The sequence below is a fragment of the Quercus suber genome, unplaced genomic scaffold, assembly GCF_002906115.3.
Source record: "Quercus suber isolate HL8 unplaced genomic scaffold, Cork oak 2.0 scaffold_511, whole genome shotgun sequence".
Classification (NCBI taxonomy): domain Eukaryota; kingdom Viridiplantae; phylum Streptophyta; class Magnoliopsida; order Fagales; family Fagaceae; genus Quercus; species Quercus suber.
This window is the reverse complement of record NW_027069960.1, coordinates 127,954-153,857: the sequence shown is the minus strand read 5'-3', so window position 1 is coordinate 153,857 and position 25,904 is coordinate 127,954. Positions and strand designations below refer to the sequence as shown.

The 25,904-nt window shown below is 34.5% G+C and overlaps 3 protein-coding genes across 3 annotated transcripts; all 3 read left to right on the top strand.

Annotated features, from left to right (window-relative positions):
- The first annotated feature begins 6,278 nt into the window (after nt 1-6,278).
- On the top strand, nt 6,279-8,007 carry LOC112016765 (uncharacterized). The gene is made up of 2 exons (XM_024049256.2): nt 6,279-6,444; nt 6,967-8,007. The coding sequence occupies exon 2, from the start codon at nt 6,973-6,975 to the stop codon at nt 8,005-8,007; it is 1,035 nt and encodes a 344-aa protein (XP_023905024.2). The 5' UTR covers nt 6,279-6,444; nt 6,967-6,972.
- A 1,276-nt stretch (nt 8,008-9,283) lies between these two features.
- Nucleotides 9,284-11,265, top strand: LOC136063321 (uncharacterized). The gene is made up of 2 exons (XM_065763516.1): nt 9,284-9,388; nt 10,094-11,265. The coding sequence occupies exons 1-2, from the start codon at nt 9,337-9,339 to the stop codon at nt 11,263-11,265; spliced, it is 1,224 nt and encodes a 407-aa protein (XP_065619588.1). The 5' UTR covers nt 9,284-9,336.
- Nucleotides 11,266-15,094: 3,829 nt separating this feature from the next.
- LOC112039155 (aspartyl protease family protein At5g10770) lies at nt 15,095-20,092 on the top strand. Its single transcript, XM_065763527.1, has 3 exons — nt 15,095-15,472; nt 17,558-17,995; nt 19,067-20,092. Exons 1-3 carry the CDS (start codon nt 15,298-15,300, stop codon nt 19,888-19,890), a joined length of 1,437 nt encoding a protein of 478 aa, XP_065619599.1. The 5' UTR covers nt 15,095-15,297; the 3' UTR covers nt 19,891-20,092.
- Nucleotides 20,093-25,904: the final 5,812 nt, after the last annotated feature.

Below are 25,904 nucleotides of genomic sequence, written 5' to 3'. Positions count from 1 at the left end.
AGCCTAATCCATCATAATTTTAAACTAATCCAACCTAGCCTATAGGGTTACTCGTAGAGTCAAGTTGAGTTTGGTTGGGTTGTCGGCATTAGGTCATTTTATCATGTGTGTTAAAAAAATTGAGTTTTCATTCAACTATTTAAACTCATTATCGAATAAATGATTACAATTTATAAAATTGAGCATAATATTCCAATTTTATCAAATTAATACTCAGAATATAAACTAAATTAAAGTAATAAATTTTAACAAAGTCTCAAAATCCAAAATAAACCAAACTAATAAATTTGAAAAAAGAATTATAATCATTAATAGCATGGCACAATTGTTTAATTACTTGAATTAAAAAAATTTCCAACTCAACCCAACTTTGAAAAAAAAGGTAAAATCATAACCAAACCCAATCCATCAAGTCCTCACTAAAAACCAACCTGATACATCAAAATTAGGTTGGATTGTGTCAATTATTGAGCTAGTGGATGGAATACACAACACTGCGTATATCATATATGGACAAATTGCATGCAAAACTGATAAGACAACATCACATAAAACGTTTATTATCTGACAGCTGTTTCTCTAATGTTTAATTTAATCATTTAAAAATTTTCAAATTTATTAGTTTGGTTTATTTTGGATTTTGAGACTTTGTTAAAATTTATTACTTTAATTTAGTTTATATTCTGAGTATTAATTTGATAAAATTGGAATATTATGCTCAATTTTATAAATTGTAATCATTTATTCGATAATGAGTTTAAATAGTTGAATGAAAACTCAATTTTTTTAACACACATGATAAAATGACCTAATGCCGACAACCCAACCAAACTCAACTTGACTCTACGAGTAACCCTATAGGCTAGGTTGGATTAGTTTAAAATTATGATGGATTAGGCTAGATTGAAAATTTTCAATCTAAAAATGTGAGGATAGATTGAAAATACATCAAATCCAACTCTATACAAACCCTAAATATAAGATATATTGGAGGATATGTTAATTTTTAGGGTAAAATATCATTTTCGTCCCTAAACTATCACAAAAGTTCGTTTTTCGTCCCTAAACTTTCAAAAGTTTTATTTTCGTCCCTAAACTATCATAAAAGTTCGTTTTTCGTCCTTAAACTTTCAAAAGTTCTATTTTCGTCCCTAAATTTCCAAAAGTTCTGACGGAGTGCTGACGTAGTTTGACAGAGTGCTGATGTGGGAGGGACGAAAATCAATACGTTTGGAAAAGTTTAGAGATGAAAATAGAACTTTTGAAAGTTTAAGGACGAAAAACGAACTTTTGTGATAGTTTAGGGTCGAAAATGATATTTTACCCTAATTTTTATAACCTAACAAAATGAGCCCCATGAATTTTATATTATAAACTTTAAAATAATACTAACCTCACAAAAGTTTGGACATGAGTAGAAATTGCTTTTGTCCATAGGGTTGTTTGGGTTATGCCGTTATGACGGCATGGTCCATCATTATTAAGGGGGTACATATATAATTAATAATTCATCCACGTTCCATTGATGATGGATGCCCCCTGCCAATGACATTTCATAATTAAGACAAAATTTCTAAGTAGAAGACGTCAAGTTAGGTCGTTTTCCTACTCATTTTTAATTAATTAATCTAAAAGAAAGAGTGGGAGGAAAGTTTCTTTTTATTTACTACATTACAATTCAAAAGAACATTCAAGTATATTTTTAGTCAAATGATGCAATATTAATTTGTTTAAATAATTTAATGAATTATGTGATTTAATAGTTAATACACGTGGTTGAACAGTCTTATTAAGAGAAAAAATTTATGAGTTATAAAAGATTCATTCTACCTAATTAAGTCTATTAAGAGCAAAAATTTATCCTAAAGGATATCAAAAAAAAAAAAAAAGTAAAATAGGTTTATTTTATTTTATTTTTTTATTATTCACAAGGGAAAGCTCAAGTTCTCTTAATTAGGTACATCTTTGATAATGTCATTCAACCATAAACCCCTAACAAATTGTAAATTAGGTTTTCTCTCTTAAAAAATGCGTAACTATTTTATCGATTTGTCATTGGTACATCTTTGAGCAACATAGATGCTCTACTAGTGAGGACCTACTACATAGCCTTCCACTTGGAATGTGTGTCGTGGTCGACGATTATGGGCCACCTTGTTGCCTTATTGCTTTAATTAAACCATTTTAAGACATATTGTATGTTACCCATATAAACTGTACATTTTACCCATTTATATATCTGAAGGTGACACTTTAAAATTTTTTTTTTTTTTTTTAGAATACTAAATATTTTAACATATACACACAGAAAGATTGGAAAATGTCTTAAAGAAATTAACAATGATATATAATTAAAATAACCTAACTTTGAACACAACACTTTATCCTTAATGTAAGCCTCAATAATGTCTATTATATGTTAGCATCAAACGTACTATTCAACCAACAATCATAAACATGATTGATCGTAGGTAGAATGTCATATTTTTTAAAATCATTAGACAGATGAAGTGCTCATTTTCTAGGCCATAAGTGTCACATAAAGTTTTCATTGAAAATACTAAATAATGCTATTAAGCTATAAATTTTCCCTTTAAAAGTATGAATTTTCATGTTGTTAAAAAATATTGGAGTTAATCATATTTCATTGTCTTTATCTTATATTATAGGCTAAAATGCAAAACTGACTTTCTAAGTTTCACCAAAACTCATTTTAGTCTTCTAATTTTACATTCGGTCAATTCAGTCTATAAGTTTAAAAAAATGTTCAATCAAGTCCTTCCATTTGATTCTGTCAACTGCACCATTAGTTTCATATTTTTTTTATTTAATTTTTTTGTTAATTTCTCCATTTAAAAAAATCCATAAGAAATTCTAATCTATCTCGGTTCTCATCTTCTCCTCTCTCTTCTCTTTCTATAATCTCTCACTCTCTCTCTCTAGGCCAGACCCAAGGAGCTCCTTTGCAAGCTTCATTCATGGCTAACCACCAAGGTCAGTCGCTCTCCACTCCTCCCCGATCACTGTCAATTGTCGTTTTTTGGCAGTGGTCGTCTTTCCCTTAGCTCGATTCGACTAGGCCAATCTCCCTCTCTCTGCGTTTTCACTTTTCACATCAAACCCTCATCGAAGTTTCAACCCAAGCTGGGTTGTTGTGTTTTGGTTGGTTTCAGAGTTTTTTGGATTTGGTAAACAATTTGATTAAGCTCTCTCTCTATGATTTGCTTTGGATATTTGGATTCTTTCTTTCCAATCTAATTTGGGTCTCCTTGAATTCTTTCTCTCTCTAATTTGATTTGATCTGATATCTGCTTCTGATTTTGTTTGTTGATGATGCCGAAAATCTCACCAGTGAGTTGCATGATGCTTGTATGCTCAAAACAACACCTACACAACAAAGAGAAATGACCTCACAGAGAGCACCGGTGTGGTGCCGGCCAAATACCCTCCGAAGGTCAAGTTAGAACTTCTTTCAACTCTAGAGTGCTAGAGAGGGGTTAATTATGCGTACCTCGGCTTATGAGGGTATTTGGGTTTTTATAGTAGTAGAGGGTGGACCTCTCTTCCTTGGAGTAGAAGTCTTTTCCTTATAGGAATTCTCATAAGCGTAGATTGCGGGATCCTTTCCTTATAGGACTCTGATACTGGGCGTGGAATACAAGCAACTTCCCATGCGTGGCGGCCAAGTCTTATCTTTTACAGAGCCGTCGGCCTTGAAACCGTCAGCCTTCTTTCTCCCCTTCAGCCAAGTTGACGTCAGCTTCTCGCTATACGAGCAACCAAGGAGTTTTGAATAACCGTCGGTTAGAACTGGAGCCTTCAACCCCAGTTTATCTTGGTCCCGTCAGCATGACTCTGTCCGTTACCCGTAATTGGCCCTTACCTCGGCTTATGAGGGTATTGGGGTTTTTATAGTAGTAGAGGGTGGACCTCTCTTCCTTGGAGTAGAAGTCTTTTCCTTATAGGAATCATCATAAGCGTAGATTGCGGGATCCTTTCCTTATAGGACTCTGATACTGGGCGTGGAATACAAGCAACTTCCCATGCGTGGCGGCCAAGTCTTATCTTTTACAGAGCCGTCGGCCTTGAAACCGTCAGCCTTCTTTCTCCCCTTCAGCCAAGTTGACGTCAGCTTCTCGCTATACGAGCAACCAAGGAGTTTTGAATAACCGTCGGTTAGAACTAGAGCCTTCAGCCCCAGTTTATCTTGGTCCCGTCAGCATGACTCTGTCCGTTACCCGTAATTGGCCCGTCAGCAGAAGCTCGTGCTGACGGGTTAAGCCCATGACACCTATGATTATTCTTCCATATCAATTTTCATCTCGGAATTTGTTGTACTCTCCCTTCCTTATAAACTTCTGCAACTTCCCTTTTCGTATCAATTCCTCTATTTGCTCTTTGAGATCCCTACAATCTTCGGTGTAATGGCCATGATCTTTGTGGAATCGACAATACTTACTCCTGTCACGGACGCTAGGGGACGAGTGCAATGGTCGTGGTCATCTAAGGTAGTGTTCGTATTGAATCTGCGTCAAAATTTTGTCAACAGGCATAACAAGAGGGGTGAATTTTACCATTCGTGGACTTTTATCATCTTTCCTTCTGACTTCGTCAGTATTCCGACGATCCGGACGGTCTCGCTTTTGTCCTCTATGGTCGTCTTCCCTTCTTCCTTTGTCCCCCGGTCTACCTCCGTCCCTGATAGCAGCAACGCGTCCTCAGCATTCATGTACTTCTGCGCTTTAAGGAGCATTTCAGCCATCGTCTTTGGGGGATTCTTCGTGAGTGAGGTGACGAGCTCCCTAGACTTCAACCCTGCCTTGAAGGTTGTCAACTACACCATATCGTCAGCCTCGTCTACCTCCAGTGTCTCCCTGGTAAAGCGTTTCACATATGACCTTAAGGTCTCCTTCTCTCCCTGCCTGATGGTGAGCAAGTGATCCGCGGTTCTCTTTTGTCGTTGTCCTCCAATAAAATGACACAGGAAGGCGTTGCTCAACTGCTCGAATGTGTCGATGGACGACGTTGGCAACTTTGTGAACCACTCCCAGGCCGCTCCCTTGAGTGTTGTTGGGAAGGAACGACACAATATTTCATCTGGGGGCTGCTGAAGTCCCAGGGTCGTTTTGAAAGTATTCAGGTGATCTTGGGGGTCCTTCAGTCCATCAAAGGGTTCGAGCTGAGGTAACCGGAATTTTGACGGCATTGGACAGTCGAGGACTGCTGTTGTGAATGGCGAATCCGTCGCTCGGACCATCCAATCCACACTCTGCTCCGTTTTTTCTTTGATGGCATTCCTTAGTTCGTCCATCTCCCTCCTCATCTCCCGAAGAATGTCTGAATTTTACTCGGCGGGAGTGTTTGGCCCTCGATGGTCACTTCTTCTGTTGCTATCCCCTTCATCTTCCTGATTTCCCTTCGAACGATTTTCCTCCTGCTGAAGCCGTAGCCTCATTTCCTGGTTTTGCCTAGTCAGCTCTTCAACTGTGGCTGCAAGGGCCTGAACTTGCTGAGCTAGGGCTGCAGAATCTTGATTGGACTCCATCCTAAAAAGAATAAGAATAAGAAACTACTATTTCGAGTTTGAACACGAAAATGTCGTTCCCACAGACGGCGCCAAACTGATGAGTGTGATCTCGTTAGTAATGTTCGTCGGATGGAGATAATCCTTCAACTTTCACAGATGGTCACCAGTGTGGTGTCTGCCACAATGTCTCTGATGCCAAAGTCAGAATATGAAACTCTCTTCCAAAATAAAGCAATATAAGATGAACAGAAAAGCAAATAAACAATCTCCTTTCTTACTTGTATATCTCTCTCCCTCCTTCGTGGGAGTGTGTGGGCTTTATATATGCTCTCATGGTTCCTAGCCGTTGGAGGAGTTATGGAGGTCTTAATGCTCCCTTTGGTAATGTTTTGGGGCTGTGTAATAAGGCATCAATGTCTTCAAACGGTTCACACAGTTGGAAGTATAACCGTTTAGTTGATTGCATTAAATGGCCTGGATGTCCTCCTCAGTAGTGTTGTCTTCCACGTTGTCTATCCTGAGGGTATTCTCGTCCATATCGAAAGATTCGTCCACATAGGATAGACTTGATAGTTTCGTTAGTACTTATCTACATCGTCAAAACTCACTATTCATTCTTTAAACAATATAAAAATTTGCCTAATACGTAGAAGATGCTCTAAGCCTCTAACATTTTGTTTATCCAAAATTTTCCTTTATTACATTTTTTATTTCGTTGATAAAAAATTAAATAAAAAAAACATTTTTTGGGTTTATCGAAAAATTATACCACGAAATACATGGCGGGAAAATTACACCGCCGAACCTCCAAAATCAAAATTTGAGCGGCTTTTTTTTTGCTTTATATAAGCAACAAAAATTACCCCAGAAAAAAGAATAGAAGGTCACTTGCATTTTCACAAAAAACTTCGAAGCAGGTACTTTACTTAACTAATTAAATATGTATATATATTTTTTTCAAATATCAATTTTTTTATGGGCTTTTCCTCTGTTTGGGGCTAAGAAACCGTAGGAAAGCCAAAGAAAAGTTTTTGAGTCATATATCATATTTGTTTCATAATCCTACTGCCATCTGCCATCTTATTTAATATGGGGTTTTATTCTTATGTCGATATATCATGTTCTACAAATGGTGCAAGCTTGAGATCATTGTTTGTGTATTTTGTGTACAGAAAATGGGTGCTATATGTTTGAAGAAATGTTAGAATGAGTATAAAATGTGTTTCTTGTGATATTTTTGCAATTGTGCCTAAAAAAATGTTAGTATATAGTGGTGCTGATTTTATGTGTCCTAATAAATTCTTAAAAGTGGTTGACATCTTCTAAGATGAATAATATAATATGCTCTTAAGTCTAAATGTGTAGCACAAGTGTATATCGGTAGATGTTTATTTAGTGTCATATGTAGATTTTGATCAATATATTGTTATTGTGGGAAGGTTGGTATGGTGCTGCATAGGGGCAGTGACATGAATCTCATGGGGTCTAAAAGGAAGAAGAAAAGGGTGGTTGACAATGGTAATTGCAAGCCTTGGTCGGAGCTCCCTGAGGCTTTGCTTGATTTGATAACAAAGTCGCTAGGTGTTATAGACTATCTCATGTTCAGCTGTGTCTGCAAAGGATGGAGGTTATATGTTGCAGCGCATAGGAAAGAGTTTATGGCATCCCAACCCCCACTTGTTGTTTTATTGTCATCCTATGCTAGGAGAACTTGTTACTTCTATAGCATCTTTGATCAAAAGTTGTACAAGGCAATACTGCCGGACCTTGTTGGCAAAAGATGTTCTGGTGTCTCTTGTGGGTACTTTGTCATGGAAGACAAGAAAAAAAGTACTGACTCTCAGATTTGGTTTTTGAATCCTTTTACAAGACATGAACTCCGTTTCTCTAGCCCTCCTAATCGTTATTTATCTATCATCCTTGCATCTTTAGCCACGCCTTTGCAGGAGTTTGTAATCATAGCTATCGATGTATTTTTTTTACAGTTCCGTAAATCCACAGATGTCAACTGGACTGTCTATGATTGCAGAGACTTATTTAAGGACCATTTTACAGACTATTCTCGGTGGTTATTAGATGGAGCTGTCTTCAAGGGTAAGATATACATTTTAACCAATCATGGCGAAATTGGGATATTAAACCCGAATTCCTATCCTTATGTGACCCTGTTGGAAGTCAAAGGCATTGGATATAAGAGCTGCGGACTACAGTTGCTTGCTTTTGAAGACAAACTCTTAATGATTCATAGATATGTTTGGCAGAAGTTTCAAGTTTATGAGCTAAATTTTTTGAAGATGGAATGGGTGAAGATGCAGAACCTCAACGATCAGGCTTTGTTTCTAAGTAGTAAGAGCTCAGGATTTAGCGACATGACCAGATGGAGGGGCAGCCAACAAACTATGAAATATGAAGGATGGAGTGTTAGCCAACGACCTAAGAATTGCATATACATTGCAATACGATCTTGGAGCTCCGGTTGAGGAATACAGCATACATTTCCTGGATGATACATATCCAGAGTCTTTCCCCATCATTGATATAGAAGATTTTATGGATTTGATGGAAGAATCCTTAGATGTTCCATTGTGCCGCAAAATATCTATCAGAGTTGCTTCCTCAGGTGCTCCATTCTGGTATTTTCCAAATCTGTGTAGCAGTGTGGATGCTTTCTATGATGACTAGTTAGGATATCTTATTGTTCATGTACCCTACTTAATCATCTTGGCAAGACTTTGAAAGCTATAAATATTTTGTTGCTTTTCATTTCCCTTATCTGTGTAATTCATGGGTTATTAATGAAGAGAATTTCCTGCAACTAGAATAGCTGAAGTCTTTTTTTTTTTTTTTCCTTATTTGTGTATCATGATTTTAAAAACCGGTACGGTTAAATAATTGATTTGTGCCCTAGTTCCCAATTCAACCCGGTTTTTATCAGTTTTGATTGATTTTGAAGGATTTTACTGGATTGAACCGGTGTTTGGTTCTCGGTTGAACCAACTGATCTAGTCCGATTTTTAAAACATTATTTGTTAGACCTTGTCCCTTTCCAAATCGCCACCACCACCCCATGGTCCCTATATATGGACATTTTGGTATTGGTCTGTAGATCCTTCAACTTAAGACACAAAGCTGATTTTTTACCAATGTTCATGGTAATGTAGTTTGCTACCAAATTGAAGTAGAATCAATGAAAGATTAAACTCCCAATTCCCTTGCACATAAAAGTACAAACAGTCCAACATAAAAAAGGAGTTTTCTTTTACTATATATTAATAAAGTTATTATTATAAACATAAACTAGTATTATGCCCTTGCAGCACGGCTTAATCGAGAATAATAATTAATTTTTTTTAAATTAATATATAATTAAATTAAATAACAAATAAAATAATATAAATATAAAAAAAAAATTAAGTTAAATGGAAAATGCATATTATGTAAGTTCAAGTTAGCTAATTTTTTTCGTGCAAAAACAAATATTATAAGATATTATAAAATATTTTAAAAATTATTATATATATATATATATGTAAGTATATAACTCATGAAATACGCCCTACAAATGAAAAAGTTGAAAAAAAGTGATTAATAAATATTGTTATTCTTCTTAATATATTATGATTAAACTGGACATTTTCTGAACCCAAACTAATCAGGCCCAGAAAAACAAAAAGTAGTGGGCCTCTCCCAAAGGCCCACTGGACCATATCAGTACCCACAGGCCACAGCCCACAACCTGCAACCACAAACCCATCCCCAATATTAGGATCTCATTCCCGCTCAGGTAGTACAGAGTTTCCGTGCACCCCATGGCGGAGGAAGATGTTGTGGCTGACGTGGCAGAGGTCTCCGATGTCTCAGGTATCTTCTTGTTGTTAATATAGATGATTTTATGGGCTTTCTATCTGTGTTTGGTAGCTAAGAAGCCGTAGGAAAGCAAAAAGAAAAGTAAGAAGAAAAATTTTGAGTAACATGTTATATACTGGTAATTGTTACTTAGCTAAAAGGGAGCAATGGTTGAATGCTGAGTTTTGCTTTTGTTGTTGTGTACTGAGTATGAGCACTATTATGTGTTTGAAGAAATGTTATAATGAATGATATCTATGCTGTTCTTATTATGATATTTTTGCAGTTGTGCCTAAAAAAGAAGATGCAGCTTGATAATCAATTTTATTATGCCTTGTACCTCAAATCATGTTATGTTATGTTCTATCCTAAGATGTACGGAAACCTTCATTTAGGGTGTTGGCCATTTTATGTTATAATTTTTCAGAAATTGCTCGTGTCACTATGTCCGTGCTTCTTAGGTCCTATCTATCTGTACACGTGTGTATTTTGCCTGATACAGGTGCTAATATTGTTGTCCTAAAAACTCAACCTTTAAGTATGCAATTAACTTTAGATGTCTTGGGCACAAGCATGGAATGTGGAAAATTGGGTTGAAAACAATAAGATGCTATTATGAATCTAAACCTGTTCAGTGTTTATTTAGTGTCATATTTTGGAACTTATCTTCTTTTTTCTTTTCTTTTTTTCTTTTTTATTTATTTATTTATTGGAGGGTAGGTATGGTACCACAGGGGGGCAGTGGCTTTAAACTCATGGATGCCAGTGATGATCTTCTTGATCTGATGACAAAGCTGCTAGGTGCTATAGACTATCTCATATTTGGCTGTGTCTGCAAAAGATGGAGATCGTATGTTGCAGAGTTTAGGCAACAGTTTATGGCATCCCAACCTCCACTTGTTGTCTTATTATCACCGTATGCTAGAAAATATTGTTACTTCTATAACATCTTTGATCAAAGTTTGTACAAAATAACACTGCCAGATCTTTTTGGCAAGAGATGTTCTCGTGTCTTTTGTGGGTACTTTGTCATGGAAGACAGGATTGAAACTATTGATTCTCATATTTGGCTTTTGCATCCTTTTACAAGACATGAACTCCGTTTTCCTAGACCTTCTAATCAATATTTTTTTGTCATCCTTGCGTCTTTAGCAACTCCTTCGCAGGAGTTTGTAATCATAGCTATTGGTGGACAATTTTTACAGTACTATAAATCCACAGATGTCACGTGGACTGCCTATGAGTATACTGACATATTCAAGGGCACTCCCATGGATGGTAAGCGGTGGTTTCTAGGTGGAGTTGTCTTCAAGGGTAAGATTTACTTGTTAACCAATCATGGTGAAATTGGAGTAGTACGAAAACTGAATCCCCATCCTTATGTGACTATGCTGGAAATAGAAAGCATCGGATATAGCAGCTTTGAAGTTAACCTACAGTTGCTTGCTTTAGATGACAAGCTCTTGATGATTTGTAGAAATGGACTACAAATTCAAAGAGAGCAATTTCAAGTTTTTGAGATAAATTTTTCGATGATGAAATGGGTGAAGATGGAGAACTTCAATGATCAAGCTTTGCTTCTGAGGCATAGGAGCTCTGGATTTAGCAACGTAACCAAATGGAGTGGTAGCCGACAACCTATGAATTGCATATACAATCTTGGAATTTCAGATGGGATATGCACCTTACATTTCCTGGATGATAGAGATCCCAAGCCTTTCCCAAGTCCTCCCCCTCAACCTATCACACGTGCTTCCTCAGGTGCTCCGTTCTGGTATTTTCCAAATCTTTCTGGCAGTGTGGAAGTAAAAAGCATTGGATATAGGAGCCATGGAATGCAGTTGCTTGCTTTTGATGACAAGCTCTTAATGATTCATGAATTTTTCTCTTAGCCTACTGTAGATCATTCAACATTTAAAACACAAGCTGATTTTTGACCAATTTATTCGTCGTAATGTCACTAGCGACCAAATTCCCTTACACAGAAAAGTACCAGCAGTCCGGCACAAAAGGGAATTTTCTTTTGCTATGTTTAGAGCATTCGCACCAGTGTATGTAAAATCATGTAAAATAGAAAAAGAAGCTGTTTTTACACATTTTGCCTCAAAAATTCACTACATCAGTCCTTCTAAAAATGTCTAAAATCGTGTATATCTATACACGAGCTACAGTAACCATGTAAATTTACACGGTTACTGTAGCTCGGGTATAGATTATTTTATTAATTTCTTTCGCTCCTTTTTTTCTCTCTCTCTTCTCCGTGCTCAACAACCTCAGGAGCTTCACCACTTCTCATCTTCTTCTTTTTCCTCAGATGCACACAAACACAAACACATCCACACACAGCTCCGATCAACACAGAGATTCACTTGCTCAAAAAAAAAAAAAAAAAAAAAAAACCACGAGATACACAAACACACCCACACACAAGCAAACCCACACTGACAAACAACAAAGAGACAGATCGGAGCCTGATTGGAGCTTGACTGGAACGATCGGAGCTCGTTGATGTGTGGATCGGAGCTAGGTGAGATCGGAGCTCGTTGATGCGTGGATCGGAGCTAGGTGAGATCGGAGCTGTGAGGGAGAGTGAGGGGTGGGATCAGGGTGGATCGAAGCTGTGATCGGAGTGGGTCGGAGTTGTGAGGGGTGGGATCGGAGCTGGACGGAGCTGTGAGGGGTAGGATCGGAGTGGGTCGGAGCTGTGAGGGGTGGGATCGGGGTGGATCGGAGCTGTGATCGGAGTGGAACAGAGCTGTGAGGAGTGGGTCGGAGCTGTGAGGGAGAGTGATTTTGGCGTATGGAGATGGGTAGAGTAGAGAGATGGGTATGGAGAGAGAACAAGAATCAGAAAAAATGAGAAGAAAGAGAGAGACCCGCGTATTTAACCGGTAGGTGAGAGAAATAATAAAAAAATAGATAAAATTGATTATTTAAATAAAAGAAGGGGTAGAATAGATAAACTGATGTGGATGTTTTGTAAAAGTGAATGTGTAAAATAGAAAAAGTAAGTTTTTAGTGTAAAAATGGATGTGTATAATGCATGAGCTGATGTGAATGCTCTTAATAAAGTTAACTATTATATATATGAATTTCACACTCAGAAAGCCACATAATTTTCAGACCCTCCCAAAAGCCTAAGCCCCAATACGGCAAAACCATACAATGGATTAGAGCTTGGAAGTTGTAGACATTTGGATTAGATACATAAAAGCACGATGCCTACAAAAACCAAATGCCATAGGTCGAGGTTCTACACTTCTATACTTTGAACAAATAACAATACATTAGTCTCATTACAAATGTTTAGAAGTAGGTATTATTTTGCTCCCATAGGCCCCTAGCGGGTAAAGTGTCACTATGGTCACGTTCAGGTAGAAGACGCCAACTCAAGTCGCTCTCCTCTACCCATTTTTCATTCATAAGAAAAAAAAGTAGGAATTATTATTTTTTATTATTAATATTATTTTTATAGTTTTTAAAGATGGTTTTTTTTAACCTGAACGGTATAAATCTCTTTGGATTTTGAATTTTCAAATATGGTGGTAAGGGTGTAAGAATTTGAGATGTTTTAAACCATTTTCCATTTTATATTTTTTGGATTAAATAATTCTATATTTGAAATTTTGAATAACTATTTTTATTAACATGTACGAGAGAAAAAGGATAAATAAGAAATAAATAAAGCTAAAATTAAAGATCAATTTTGTTTTGTTTTGATTGTTTTACCTTGTGACGTTAGGTACGAAGTAATGTTTTAGGATTTTTAAGAATGTTTAAAGATTTTCATATTTAGTTGCAAATTACACCACAGAATCAGATGTCAAAGGTATCTAGATTCTCCTTAACCTTCTTTTTGTAGGAATGTGGATTCTATTTAAAATAGGTAGGTATCCAGATGCTTAAAAAGAAATTGTATTTTTTATAAATTGACAATTTTAACATTTTTTTATTATTATTATTTAAACAATGGAGATAAAACATAAAACAAATCATCAATATCTTATAGACATAAACGATGTTAGGTTGTTTTGTAAGGGATTAAGCTCTTTTTAAAATTATGGTTAAGAATTATGGTTAGATGCTAAAGTAAAATAAATTATTTATTTTTATTAACAAGATTTTTCATAAAGAACAAAAATTTAAATAGTTATTTTTGTATTGTACTTGTCATTTTGAAATGTTAGACTATAGTTTTAATGAATTTGTTATAATTTATAGTTTATATTTTGTTTGTCATTATTTATTTGGAGGAAGATTTAAAAAAAAAAAAAAAAAAAAAAACTTGATATTGGATTTATAAATCTAAGGATTGGGAAGCAAAGAAACACTAAAGTGGAGCCAGTAATTAATATGGGAGGTTTTTAAATTCTAATTTCCTTCCAGACTTGCATAACCATATACAACTGTTGCTGCTGTGACAAAAGTTGATAGGGATGAGATCTTAAAAGCTTGGGCTAAACAACAAGAATAATGTGATTCTATTGAGGCAAAGGTCGCTGCATTCACTTGGGCGTTAAAGTTAGCTTCTTAGGTAGAGGTTGCTGCATTCATGATTGAAAATGCCTCGAAACTTTGTATAGATGCATTAATTGGTGACAATGAGAATAATTGCAAGAGCATTAAAACCTTGCTTGAAAATGTAGGAAAATTATTGAATACTCCTAAAGTACCATAAATGTATATTCTCTCCTCTCACATGAATTGTGGTTTCACCATAAATTTAATTAGTGAGATTCACAGTTATGTGAAAATGTGGGGTACACATTTATGGTACTCTGGGAGTACTCAATAATTACCCGAAAATGCATTATATCGTAATATAATAGTTATTTTTAAGATTTAGCTTTAGTTTGGTTATATTTTTATTACAAGGAATAGTCATTCCTTATGAATAGTTATTCTTTAAAATGAAGAATAACTATTCCTCTCTAAAATTGTTGTATTGGTTATTTCTTAATAAGTGCAATAATTTCAAACTTAATATATTTTCAAATAAACAAACTTTCCATATACATCTAACAATTATAAAAATAAAAAATCATAAAAAATAATACATATATCTCTTAAGTTTAAAAAATAACCAATTTTAAAGAGATATAATTGTATGAGTAAAATATTTCCTAAAATAAATCTTAAGTTTTATTCTAATTTTATAACTCACAACCAAACTTATGAATAGGTTTAGTTATTACATTACAACACATTTTATTCCTAGTAATAAAGATTACAATTCCTGTCATAATTCACATTCAGTGTACCAAACATACCCTTAGTTGCCATTTCTCTTGAGTTACTCTTGGGTTAAAAGGGAGTTAAAAATTTGTTGTGCATGCCTTGGCTAAGGTTGTCTCTCCCCTCAACCCAAATTTCTATTGTAATATTTCTCCTTTGCCTCCCTCTGCTTTGGGTGTGTGAAAGATGGGCTTGACTTCCTTAAAGTTTAATGAAAAGTTTGTCTTAGCCGAAAAAAAAAAATTCCATCCAGACCTTGTGGCAAAAGATTTCTGATTAGTGCATTGGAGAAGTCTCGTAACCTTCTCTCTTTCACACTCTTTGGTCCCGCCATTACTTACCAGGTACCATTCGTCAAACTAAAATGAAAAAATAGACTACATTGAAGTCCCACACAACTCAAAACAAGAATGGTATGAAAACGAATGTCGTATACTGACTTTCTTTAATATTTTTTCTACCTTTCTCATCAAACAGGTTACACGGTGATAATTACAATAATGAGACCAAAAGAAAAGGAGGCATTGAAGCCACCATCAGTAGTCTATAAGTTAAGAGCCATATAGTTAAATTGAGTCAATTCACTAATCAAATTTAGCAGTGGGAGAATGTAAATCCACTTAATTACCAGGCCAAACCCCTATAAATGGTACTGAAGGAGTACAAGGTTTTGAGTGAAAGGCTAAATCATGGCTTGTCGCATCTCACCCTTCCTCACATTTATACTCTATAGTTTCTCTGCTTTTCTATGCCTTTATGCCCATGAAGTTAGAAAATCTACAGAAAGCTACCACCTTCATCATACTCATACCGTTCAAGTCAGCTCTCTATTACCATCATCTACCTGCACTGCTACTACCAAAGGTTTAATTCTCTTTCTCTCTCTCTCTCTCTCTCTCCAGCAATTCAGCTCTCTAATTGTATTATAATTATATGATCATTGTCATCATCACGGTCGTCATTATTGCCATTTTTTACTATTATTGTAATTATCGTTGACCCTCCTAAAATCAGTGGCAACTCTGAAAAAAAAAAATTAGAGAGGTAATTATAAAATTTAAATTATACAAAATTTAATAAAAGTATAACTTCATATATTGACAAAAAAAAAAAACACACACACACAAAAATACATAAAGTTTTATAACTTCCTCCTGTGAGTTTATGTTGAAATCGTTGCATAATAGTCTTATTATCAATGCTGGAAGTTACATCTCTTTCAAAATTTTAGTTCAATAAAATTTTTCTTATACTTTTCCTTTTTATTTGTAAGGACCTAAGATATTGTTAAGGGGACCAAAGTTTAAGGACAAAGTTTAGCTACAACTCTTACTAAACAAATTAACAGGATTACATATTTTGAAAATTTAATCGTTGAATTGTATGTTCTTTATGTTTTTAAAATACATGTCAAATTTTATATCAATCAGATGTTATAATTAGGCCCATAAACTTATGTTTTATGTAAAATTTTGTGCTACAAAAACTCGAAATTTAAATATTTGATTGAAGACATAGCCATTGATCTTTGATCTTAATGAAATTTTGTAAGTATGGAGGATATAAGAAGGAAATGTAATCTAATGGTAAATTTGTCAAAATTCATATACAATAAAAAAATATTAAGTGAAGTTGTAACCTTAATCTACAACCAAGTTTGTTGCCAAACTTTGTCCAAAATTTAATAATATTAAACCTAAAAAAATTTAGATGGTCACAATTTTTTTTAAAAGATAAAAAATCGTAAAATTTTAAATTTATATTAGTAATTATATTTTTCTAGGTCAGGGTGGTCACCCTGCCTTCAATGTGGAGCTGCCAGTGCCTATAATGCAAAAAACTAGATGGAAAAAAATATATATATATATATATTATGGCCTGTATTGTTACAGCACCTGTAAAACTATAATTTTAGAAGGGATGCAATTTAGTCAATTGTAGAAACCTAACAAGCGTTAATTTTTATAACCTAACAAAAATTAGGCCTATGAATTTTAGATTCAAAACTTTAAAATAGCGCTAACCTCACAAAAATCTCACAGAAGTTTGGACAGGAGGAGGAATTTTGTCCATTGGGTTATAGAGGCGTGGCCTATCATAATTGAAATTTGTGGACATGTTTATTTAAATGGCAGCCATTGCTTAATTTATCCCACAAAGGGCTGCCTGCCAATAGCTTTTTAACTTCAACCCATGCATGAATTGAGTGAGCCATCGGTGTATGTGTGTTAGTTTGGCAGCCACGCTACACTATATGTGGAATGACACTTGATTTTTTTTTTTTTTTTTTGAGAAGAAGGCTGTAATATTATTATTAAAAAAGAAAAAAAAAGAAAAAAAAAAATTTTTTTTTTTTTTTTTTTTTTGAGAAGAAGGCTGTAATATTATTAAAAAAAAGAAAAAGAAAAAGAGCAGCAAAATCGGCATCAATTACAGCATTAAAATGTGAAGACACTTGTCACTCAAGGAAGATATAAGAAAGCTACTCCTTACTTCCTTGGGTAGTTATGGGCGGAAAATACTCACCACCTTTGCCTATAAAAAAAGGGTTTCGCATGAAGGACACAACACTCAACAGTCAACACATTAATCTTCAACAAGACATCATATTTTTTTCTAGCTTTTGTAGTTCCATCTGCAAGTAGGATTAGTGCATTAGTAATATTCTTGTATTCGATTTCCTTAGTGTAGCCTTGTAGTTCATCTTCAATATTTGTATTTCGGCTCTCGTATTTGTAATCTTCAATTTTATTCAAGTAAGTTACATCACTTTATTAGTACTTAATCCTAATTACTTTAGTTAAATCATCTTCAGTATGTTTGTCAATCTCTCGTCACAATCCCTTAGTTGTCGATCTTATCTACTTTAATTTTATTTTTGCTATAATGTTTATTTTAATCTCCCTTTGCTAAGAGGTGATCTTGATTGAGGTATTAATTTGTATTCAGGTCCAAACAGGGAGGCATCCTTAACAGTGAAACACAAATATGGCCCATGCTTTCAAAGCAACAAAGACCAATTACAAGTTCTTAATCACACTGAAATCCTCCTTCAAGACCAATCCAGGGTGAACTCAATCCATTCCATGTTTTCTAAGAACTCAGATGGCAACAAATTAAGAGAATCTCAGGCCACCACCCTTCCAGCTAACTCTGGTCTCACCATTGGGACAAGTAACTATATTGTAACTGTGGGCCTTGGCACTCCCAAAATAGATCAAACACTCGCATTTGACACTGGTAGTGACCTCACTTGGGCACAGTGTGAACCATGCGCAACACAGTGCTATAACCAAAAAGACCCAATCTTTGATCCATCCAAATCTACATCCTACACCAACATTTCATGTCCTACACCCTTGTGCTCCCAACTCACTTCTGCCACAGGTAAACCACAATCTCACTCTACAAAATAGAAATGATATTGCTATTTCTACCTATTTTAGTAAATAAATTAATTTTTTAATAAATTTTACTTATTAAAATAAAGACTAATTTACAAATTACATCCCTAAAGTTTAAGGGTGTTTGGATTTTATTCCCTAAAATTTTAAAATTTGATTTTACTTCCTGAAGTTTGGAGATGTTTAGATTTTACACCTTGAAATTTTAGAATTTAGATTTTACCTCTGAAGTTCTATTCCGTCTGCATTAGCAAGCCTTCCATCCATATTTTCCATTAATTGCCACATAAACTTGCAACGCATGTTTAGTTTATTTAATAAAATGATGCCATATCATTTTTCTAGCCTAAAAAAATTAAATAATTAAAAATGGCTTGGCATAATAAAAATGATGTGATATCATTTTATTGGATAAACTAAATATGTATGACAAGTTTATGTGGCATTTAATGAAAAATATGGATGGAGTGGCTGCTAATGTAAACGAAATAGAATTTCATAGGGCAAAATTCAAATTCTGAAAATTTAGGGTGTAAAATCCAAACACCCCAAATTTTTTGAGATGAAATTCAAACACCCCCAAACATTGGGGGATAAAATCCAAATTCTAAAACTTTAGAGTGTAAAATCCAAACACTCCTCAATTTCAAGAGGTAAAATCCAAATTCTAAAATTTTAGGGTATAAAATTCAAACACCCTAAACTTTAGGGGCATAATTTGCAATTTAGCCTAAAATAAATTATCCATAATGTATTTTCTATCTAGTTAACGTAATAGTAACAGAATGATGAATTTAGAATTTCCAAAGTTTGAAAATTTGATGAAATATCTTTTTATGAATTTTTTTTTTGATTCATTTAATGTAATATTATTAAGTAGCAAGATATATAGACTCCTCTAGTGAAATTAGTAGTCTCCCAATCCTTTTGCAAAAAGCAAATTAGAGAGGTTCTTGGCCAGTCATTGAAAAGAAAATGACACTAGTGATGATGTCACACATACACTTGTTTTAACTTTTAAGCAAATTATAAATTTGAGAATTTGGTACTATAGGAAGCCCACAGCAGTGCCCTGACTCAAAGTGCTTATACCGTGTACGCTATGGGGATGGTTCATTTACAATGGGATACTTCAGCAAAGAAAGGCTAACCATAACATCAGACGTGGTGGACAATTTTATATTCGGTTGTGGCCAAGACAATGAAGGCCTCTTCGAAGACATTGCCGGGTTGCTAGGTCTCGGCCGCGGCCAAGTTTCTCTTGTGCAACAAGCAGCTCAAAAGTATAGTCAGTTTTTCTCTTATTGTCTACCGTCCACAACTAGCTCAACAGGATACCTTACTTTGGGAAAAGGAAATGAAGTCTCGAGTTCCCTAAAGTTCACACCTATGTTAACACTTTCTCAAGGGCCATCATTCTACGGCCTCAACTTGATTGGAATAAGTGTGGGTGGACAAAGATTATCGATTCCCACATCGGTTTTTTCGACCGTGGGTACTATCATTGACTCTGGGACGGTCATTACACGTTTGCCACCTACAGCCTATAATGCATTGCGAACGAAATTTCGTGACATGATGCGTAATTATCAAATGACAAGCGCAAGTTCTCCATTCGATACATGCTATGACCTTAGCAAGAGCCAGTCTGTTTCAATTCCAAGCATAAGCTTTTTTTTCGATGGTGATGTGAGCGTGGATTTGGACAAAGTGGGAATACTTGTCATGTTGAGCCAAACAGAAGCTTGTTTGGCCTTTGCTGGAAATAGTAATCCAAGCAACATTGCCATTTTCGGGAATGAACAACAGAAAGGATTAGAGGTGGCATATGATGTTGTTGGAGGGAGGATTGGGTTTCGTCCTGGTGGTTGTAGCTAATGGAGTGATAGTAATATAATAAAGTGAGCGAGTAACAAATCTATGTAAAATCCTTTTGAGGATTAGTGATTTGGAGGGTTATAAAAAGTCCTCAATGTTTGAAATAAAAATTGAGTGAGATTAGTGGAAATCTATGTCGAACTTCTCAAGATTTTCTTCATTTATATAACAAAATTTCAGTTTTGCTACATCTAAAAGTGAATATGGTGTTAAAGTTTTTTATTTCATTTTTTTTTTTTTTGGGCTGAAATGGTGTTAAGTTATTTAAAAATTTATTTCACCATAGAATGAATTGTGACTGATTTTAGGTTAAAATAAGCTAGTAAAAGCATTTGCAGTAGTGGTGCTATATAGGTATAATGGTATTTTTTTAGCTCAAAATCACAAAAAATGTCACGCAGCAATGGAGCTAAATCTAAAAGATTTAGCTCCTCAACTACAATACACATCTATCTTTAGATGTGTACTGTAGCTCACAAGTAAAAATAAAAAATATTTTTTATTACATTTCTCTCTCTTCTCTCATTAAATAATCTTTTCCTATTCTCTCTTTCTCCAGCTTCTCTTTTTCTTCTTTCTTCCTCAATTTTTTTCTCTCTAGCTTGCCGGCTGCTCCCTCATCCCTCAGCTCGCCGGCCATTCCCTCATCTCCCCCATCCCTCAGCTCGCCGGCCACTCCCTCAGCTCGCCGGCCATTCCCTCATCTCCCTCATCCCTCAGCTCGCCGACCGCTCCCTCATCTCCGTCGTCCCTCAGCTCGCCGACCGCTCCCTCATCTCCCTCATCCCTCAGCTCGCCGGAGGCCCCTCCCTCATCCCTCAGCTCGCCGATGGCCACTCCCTCATCCCTCAGCTCGCCGGCCACTCCCTCAGCTCGCCGGCCATTCCCTCATCTCCTTCATCCTTGGTTTTTTTTTTTTTTTTTTTTTTTTTTCTATGTTGTGTTGTGGTTGCCAAAGTAGAGTGGTGGTTGTGGCCGGTGGTGGTGGTGGTGGTGGGTATGGTTGTGGCTTTGGCTGTGGCTGATGGTTGAGTGGATGTTTATTTTTGGTTAGTAGAATATATTATTTTATTATAGTGGTTATATTATTTTATTGTGATGTGTATATTATTTTATTGTATTGAAAGCTAAAATAGATTCACTGCTGCAGCATGTGTGTAGGTAAAATAGATAAAGTGACTTTTTGTGTAGCTAAATTGCTAAAATTTTGCCACCACTGCTGCGAATGCTCTAACTCCAACATGGAAATTCTTAAAATCTTAACTATTTTAGGTTAAATGAATTATTTAGATGTGGTTGTCTATAAAATCTTAAATACATAAAAAAACAAAAATAGTTCTAATAAATATTTTTGTAAATGTTGAATACACACACTTTTTTTTTTTTAAGAATACTAATTATTTTTAACACGCACACATGAAAAGAGGGAAGAAGGTTTTTTAAAGAAACTTATAGTGATGTATATTCAAAATGGTATAACTCTTGAATATACAATATAGGCTTTAAACTTTTTTAACTCATACTCATTTTCTAATGTAAATGTTGAATACACACCAATCAGAGTTACCATTTCTATTGAATACAAAGATCAATGCCTAAGGAATATAACTACGTTGTCTCACCCTTCCAGGTAAATTTGGTCTCACCCTCAACACTGGTAACTACATTGTCACCATGGGCCATGGCACTCGCAAAAGAGATCTAAAACTTGCATTTGGCAACGATAGCGACCTTAATTGGACACAATGTAAACCATGTGCAGGACAATATTAAGATCAATTAGACCCAATATTGGACCCATCCAAAATGGCAGTTGAGTTTCCAGTTCCCTAAAGTTCACACCTATGTTAAAGCATACTCAATGGCCATCAAGTTATTATGGATTGGGGTTTTAATAAATAAAATGACATAATTTTTTAATATTAAAATTCCTTCATTTTGAGGTGAGTTATGAGGCGAATTAAAATAGTATTAAATGGTCACCTTATCAAAGGATATAAATGCTAAATTGAAAGGATCGAATTAAAGCAATATGTAATTTTTAGGGGACAAAATCAAAATGATTCCAAGTTTTATAATGCAAATGGCAAATTGTTATTAGGATAAACTACAAATTACACTCTAACTTCGCGTAAATTTCAATTCATTTTGTAACTCCACTTTTGTTCAATTCAATCATCTCAGTTTCAACTTCATTCAATTCAATCTTCATGTTTGTCTATGTTAGAATTGCCCGTTAGTGACTCCCACAAAGACATCGTTTTTGGACCTGACATTAAAAAAAATCCAAAAGCCTAGTTAAAATTAGGCAAAATTACAAATTACATTATTTAACTTTGCTTAAAATTCAATCCAATCATTTGACTTCACTTTTGTTCAATTTAATCCTCCAACCTTAACCCCTTAAACAAAAATAATAATAATAATAATAATAATAATAAAAAGCTCAAATAACAACAGTAAAAATTAGTCCAAATAACAACAAAACTAGTCCAAACAACAACAAATTAACAAAATATTCAACAAAAAGCCCATTCAAAAACAAATAATAAAAATTCATAATAATTCAAATTTGTAACTCGTTCAACTCATTCCATAAAAATGATCCCTAATTTCATTTTTCCTTAGAAACAACACCAAAAGAGATATTGTGGCTATGAGTTCTCCTCGATTATTCCAACGGCTTTGCTCTCCTTGAATTTGCAGTCACATCAGCTCTGCTTTCCTCGGTGGCTTGGCTCATAGTTGCAACATATATCATTCATTACCCAAAACCATAACCGCACAACACCTCATTTTTGCGGTCACATGTGCGTTGCGATGTGGTGCAGCGCGGTTTAAAGTTTAGCCAAAACCGTAACTGCATTGTACCTCATTTTTGCAGTCACATGTGTGGTGCGGTGTATAAGATGTGGTTTAAACGGTTTGAAACTAATATATTTTTCAAATTTTATGTTTTTCCTGCTCAACCCAAAACTGGTTTTTTTCTTTTGTTTTGGGCCAAATCTTAAACTATTGAGCTAGTTTTTCTTTATTTTTGGTTGGCTTTCCTAATCAACACTTGCTATGATTATTTTATTTTATTTATTTTTGGTGAAATCTAGAGTTATTAAACTATTAATAATATATTTTATATTAAAAAAATAAATATATTAATATATAAAGATGGTGCAGTGCAGTTTGTGCGGTTCTTTTATTATAAAACCGCAAACTGCACTGCACCATGCAATGTGGTGCATTGTTACATGCGTTGCGGTGCAGTTATGCCATTTTGCGAGCGGTTTTTGGTGCGGTTTTTGCAGTTTGTGCAGTTTAGTAAACATCCCTATGTATATGTGTTTGAAACTCCCTCTTGGAGACTTGAACCTGGACCCTTGCCCCTCATACCCTACAAGCACTCATACTTGTGGAGTAACCATCGCACTAAGGGTGTGGTGGTTTTTACTTTATTACTTTCATCTCAGCATTCTCAATTCTCATTTTATCTCTCATCAATACCATTTTGCTTTTTCATTTTTTTAGTAGAAGAAAATTGTAAAACTATATGTATTTATGTGTCTTTTTGTTAATGTCAATATATACAATTTTTGTTTTCATTAAATCGTGTATAATTAAAATTTCTTAATGACTACTCTAATAAAAAATTTTAAGGCTGCCGCCACTACCTTGACTATCAACTATTACAACATATATATATATATATATATATGAGAGAGAGAGAGAGAGAGAGAGAGTTGGGTTCAAGTTACACTTGGTGTAACTTGAAGCAATGTTACACCACTTAATATTTTTTAATTTTATGTAAATTTTGACAAATTTACCATTAGATTATATTATCTTTGTATATTCTCAATGCTTGCAAAATTTCAAGGTAATCAAATATTAATAACTATGTCAACAATCAATTGTTTAAATTCAAGTTTTTGTATTTTAAAATAATGCATAAAAGATAAGTTTATGGATCAAATGGTAAATAACATTCAATTGATATAAAAATTGACATGAATGTTAAGAACATTTAGAATATATAATTCAACGAAGAGATTTTCAAAATATGAATTCTATAACAAATTACTGGGCGGTGTAACATTAGTTAGAGTTACACCAAGTGTAACTTGAACCCAATCATATATATATATATATATATATTCTACTAGACATCAAAAGTTTTACAGAAAATTTCATATACTTTATCATAAAGTTGCCTCACTGAGATGCACCACAGGACAAACACAATTTTGTTGAAAGAATCAGTAATAATTTTGATTTCGCTAGACTTTTCCAATACAAAACCTATTCTACTTTCTTTATTGAAATCAGCGAGGCCACATCATTTCTCAATGAAGCCATGGAAAAACTATAGTATTCCTAATTGCTTGTCTGAAAGTTTAGAGGGGGAGGAGAGTAGAGTGGAGGAAAGTAGAGGGGAATGGTTATTTTCCACCTTGTTTGAATGTTTTTAAAATGGGGAAGGGAGTAATTAGTCTTTCCTCTTGTTTGGATGTTTTAAAAATTATGATAGAAATGAGAGGAAATTATTTAAATAAACAAATTTACCCCTATTTGAAAATGGACTTATAACATTGGTCTATGATTAATTTGTTAGATTAAATAATTATGACTATCGCATGCAATTTTTTTTTTTATATTTTTTTATGTGAATTAAATAATCAACATTGGTCTATGATTAAATATTGTTTCTGCTTTTTTATTATATTAAAAAAAAACCATCCTTAATTGATTATAATTAAAATAAGAAAAAAAATGTTTGGTTTGTTTGTTTACTGAAAAAATCAACAAAATATTGAATTTTGAGTGTCTCTTTCATTTATTATTATTTTTTATAATATTTTTATAAATATTTTGATTTTAAAAATCAATTGCAAAAGCTGATATTAACTTTTTTGACCATCAGATTCAGATATTTGATACATACTTGCCTTGAAAAGGCTTAGGAACACGATAACTGTGGCAATGCATTTGTTTCCCACCCCACTCATTTATTCCTGAAGGTGAAAAAAAAAAAAAAAAAAAAAAAGACCTTACCGATATTATATACCATACATCATTTATAATAAGTTTAGGAAAACAATAATTTGTAATTTTGTTAATTTAAAAAGGGTAATAGTTGAAACCCCTCCCTCTCCTTCCTTAAAAAACTTCTAAATAATGTAATTAAATTATTTTCTCTCCCTTTACTTTACTCTCCCTCCTTTTTTTAAACATACAAACAAAACATGAGTTTCAAATTAGGGGCTCTCTGCTCTCTGGCAGGGCAATCCCCTGTATCAAATTCTGAAGTGGGTCTCTTTTCGTCAAAATAAATTTTTGTTCCACCATTAGGGTTTTTTTTTTTTTTTTTTTTTTTGGAGAAACTAGACCTTAAGTCTAAAGTAGCAATGTCCAAAGGCAAAGCATCCGGCCAAACATGACAGCCAACAATGGATGAAGCCTTCTTTGCAAGAGCGTCCGCTACTAAATTACCAGAGCGGTTAACATGACAAAATTGAATTGAAGAAAAGTTAGGCAGTAAACACAGAACATCATCCACGATATTCCCAAAGGAAGCTAGTAAGGAACATCCCTGGGAGACCACTGCAATGATTATGGCCGAATCACCTTCAACTATTACTCGCTAGAGCTCAAGTTCAGTTGCATATTGGACCGCTCTGAGGCCGGCAAGAACCTCCATATTAGTTACGGATGAAGCTAACGAAGTGCGCGTTGACAGAGCACCAAGGGAGACACCATGCCAATCACACACAATAACACCAAGTCTAGCCGAGTCTGAGTGGTTAAAAAGGGCAGCACCAAAGTTTACTTTCATAAAGCCTGGTTCAGGAGGGCGCCATTGATGCCGAGCAGAAGGTCGAGGGCGCCATTTTTTTTTTTTTTTTTCAGAAAATGAATTTTTGTATTTCACAAAATGTTTAAAATTAGTTCTTGCTTTTATTAAATTGTTTTGGAAGTTAAAAATTTGCAAAGTTGAGTCGTTTTATTGAATTAAAACAGTG

Excerpts from the sequence above, each read along its gene's own strand:
- LOC112016765 (XM_024049256.2), top strand. The coding sequence starts at position 6,973 with ATGGTGCTGCATAGGGGCAGTGACATGAATCTCATGGGGTCTAAAAGG.
- LOC136063321 (XM_065763516.1), top strand. The coding sequence starts at position 9,337 with ATGGCGGAGGAAGATGTTGTGGCTGACGTGGCAGAGGTCTCCGATGTC. Across the intron at positions 9,389-10,093 it reads AGAGGTCTCCGATGTCTCAG|GTATGGTACCACAGGGGGGC; the intron begins GTATCTTCTTGT and ends ATTGGAGGGTAG.
- LOC112039155 (XM_065763527.1), top strand. The coding sequence starts at position 15,298 with ATGGCTTGTCGCATCTCACCCTTCCTCACATTTATACTCTATAGTTTC. Across the intron at positions 15,473-17,557 it reads CTGCACTGCTACTACCAAAG|GTCCAAACAGGGAGGCATCC; the intron begins GTTTAATTCTCT and ends ATTTGTATTCAG. Across the intron at positions 17,996-19,066 it reads CCAACTCACTTCTGCCACAG|GAAGCCCACAGCAGTGCCCT; the intron begins GTAAACCACAAT and ends TTGGTACTATAG.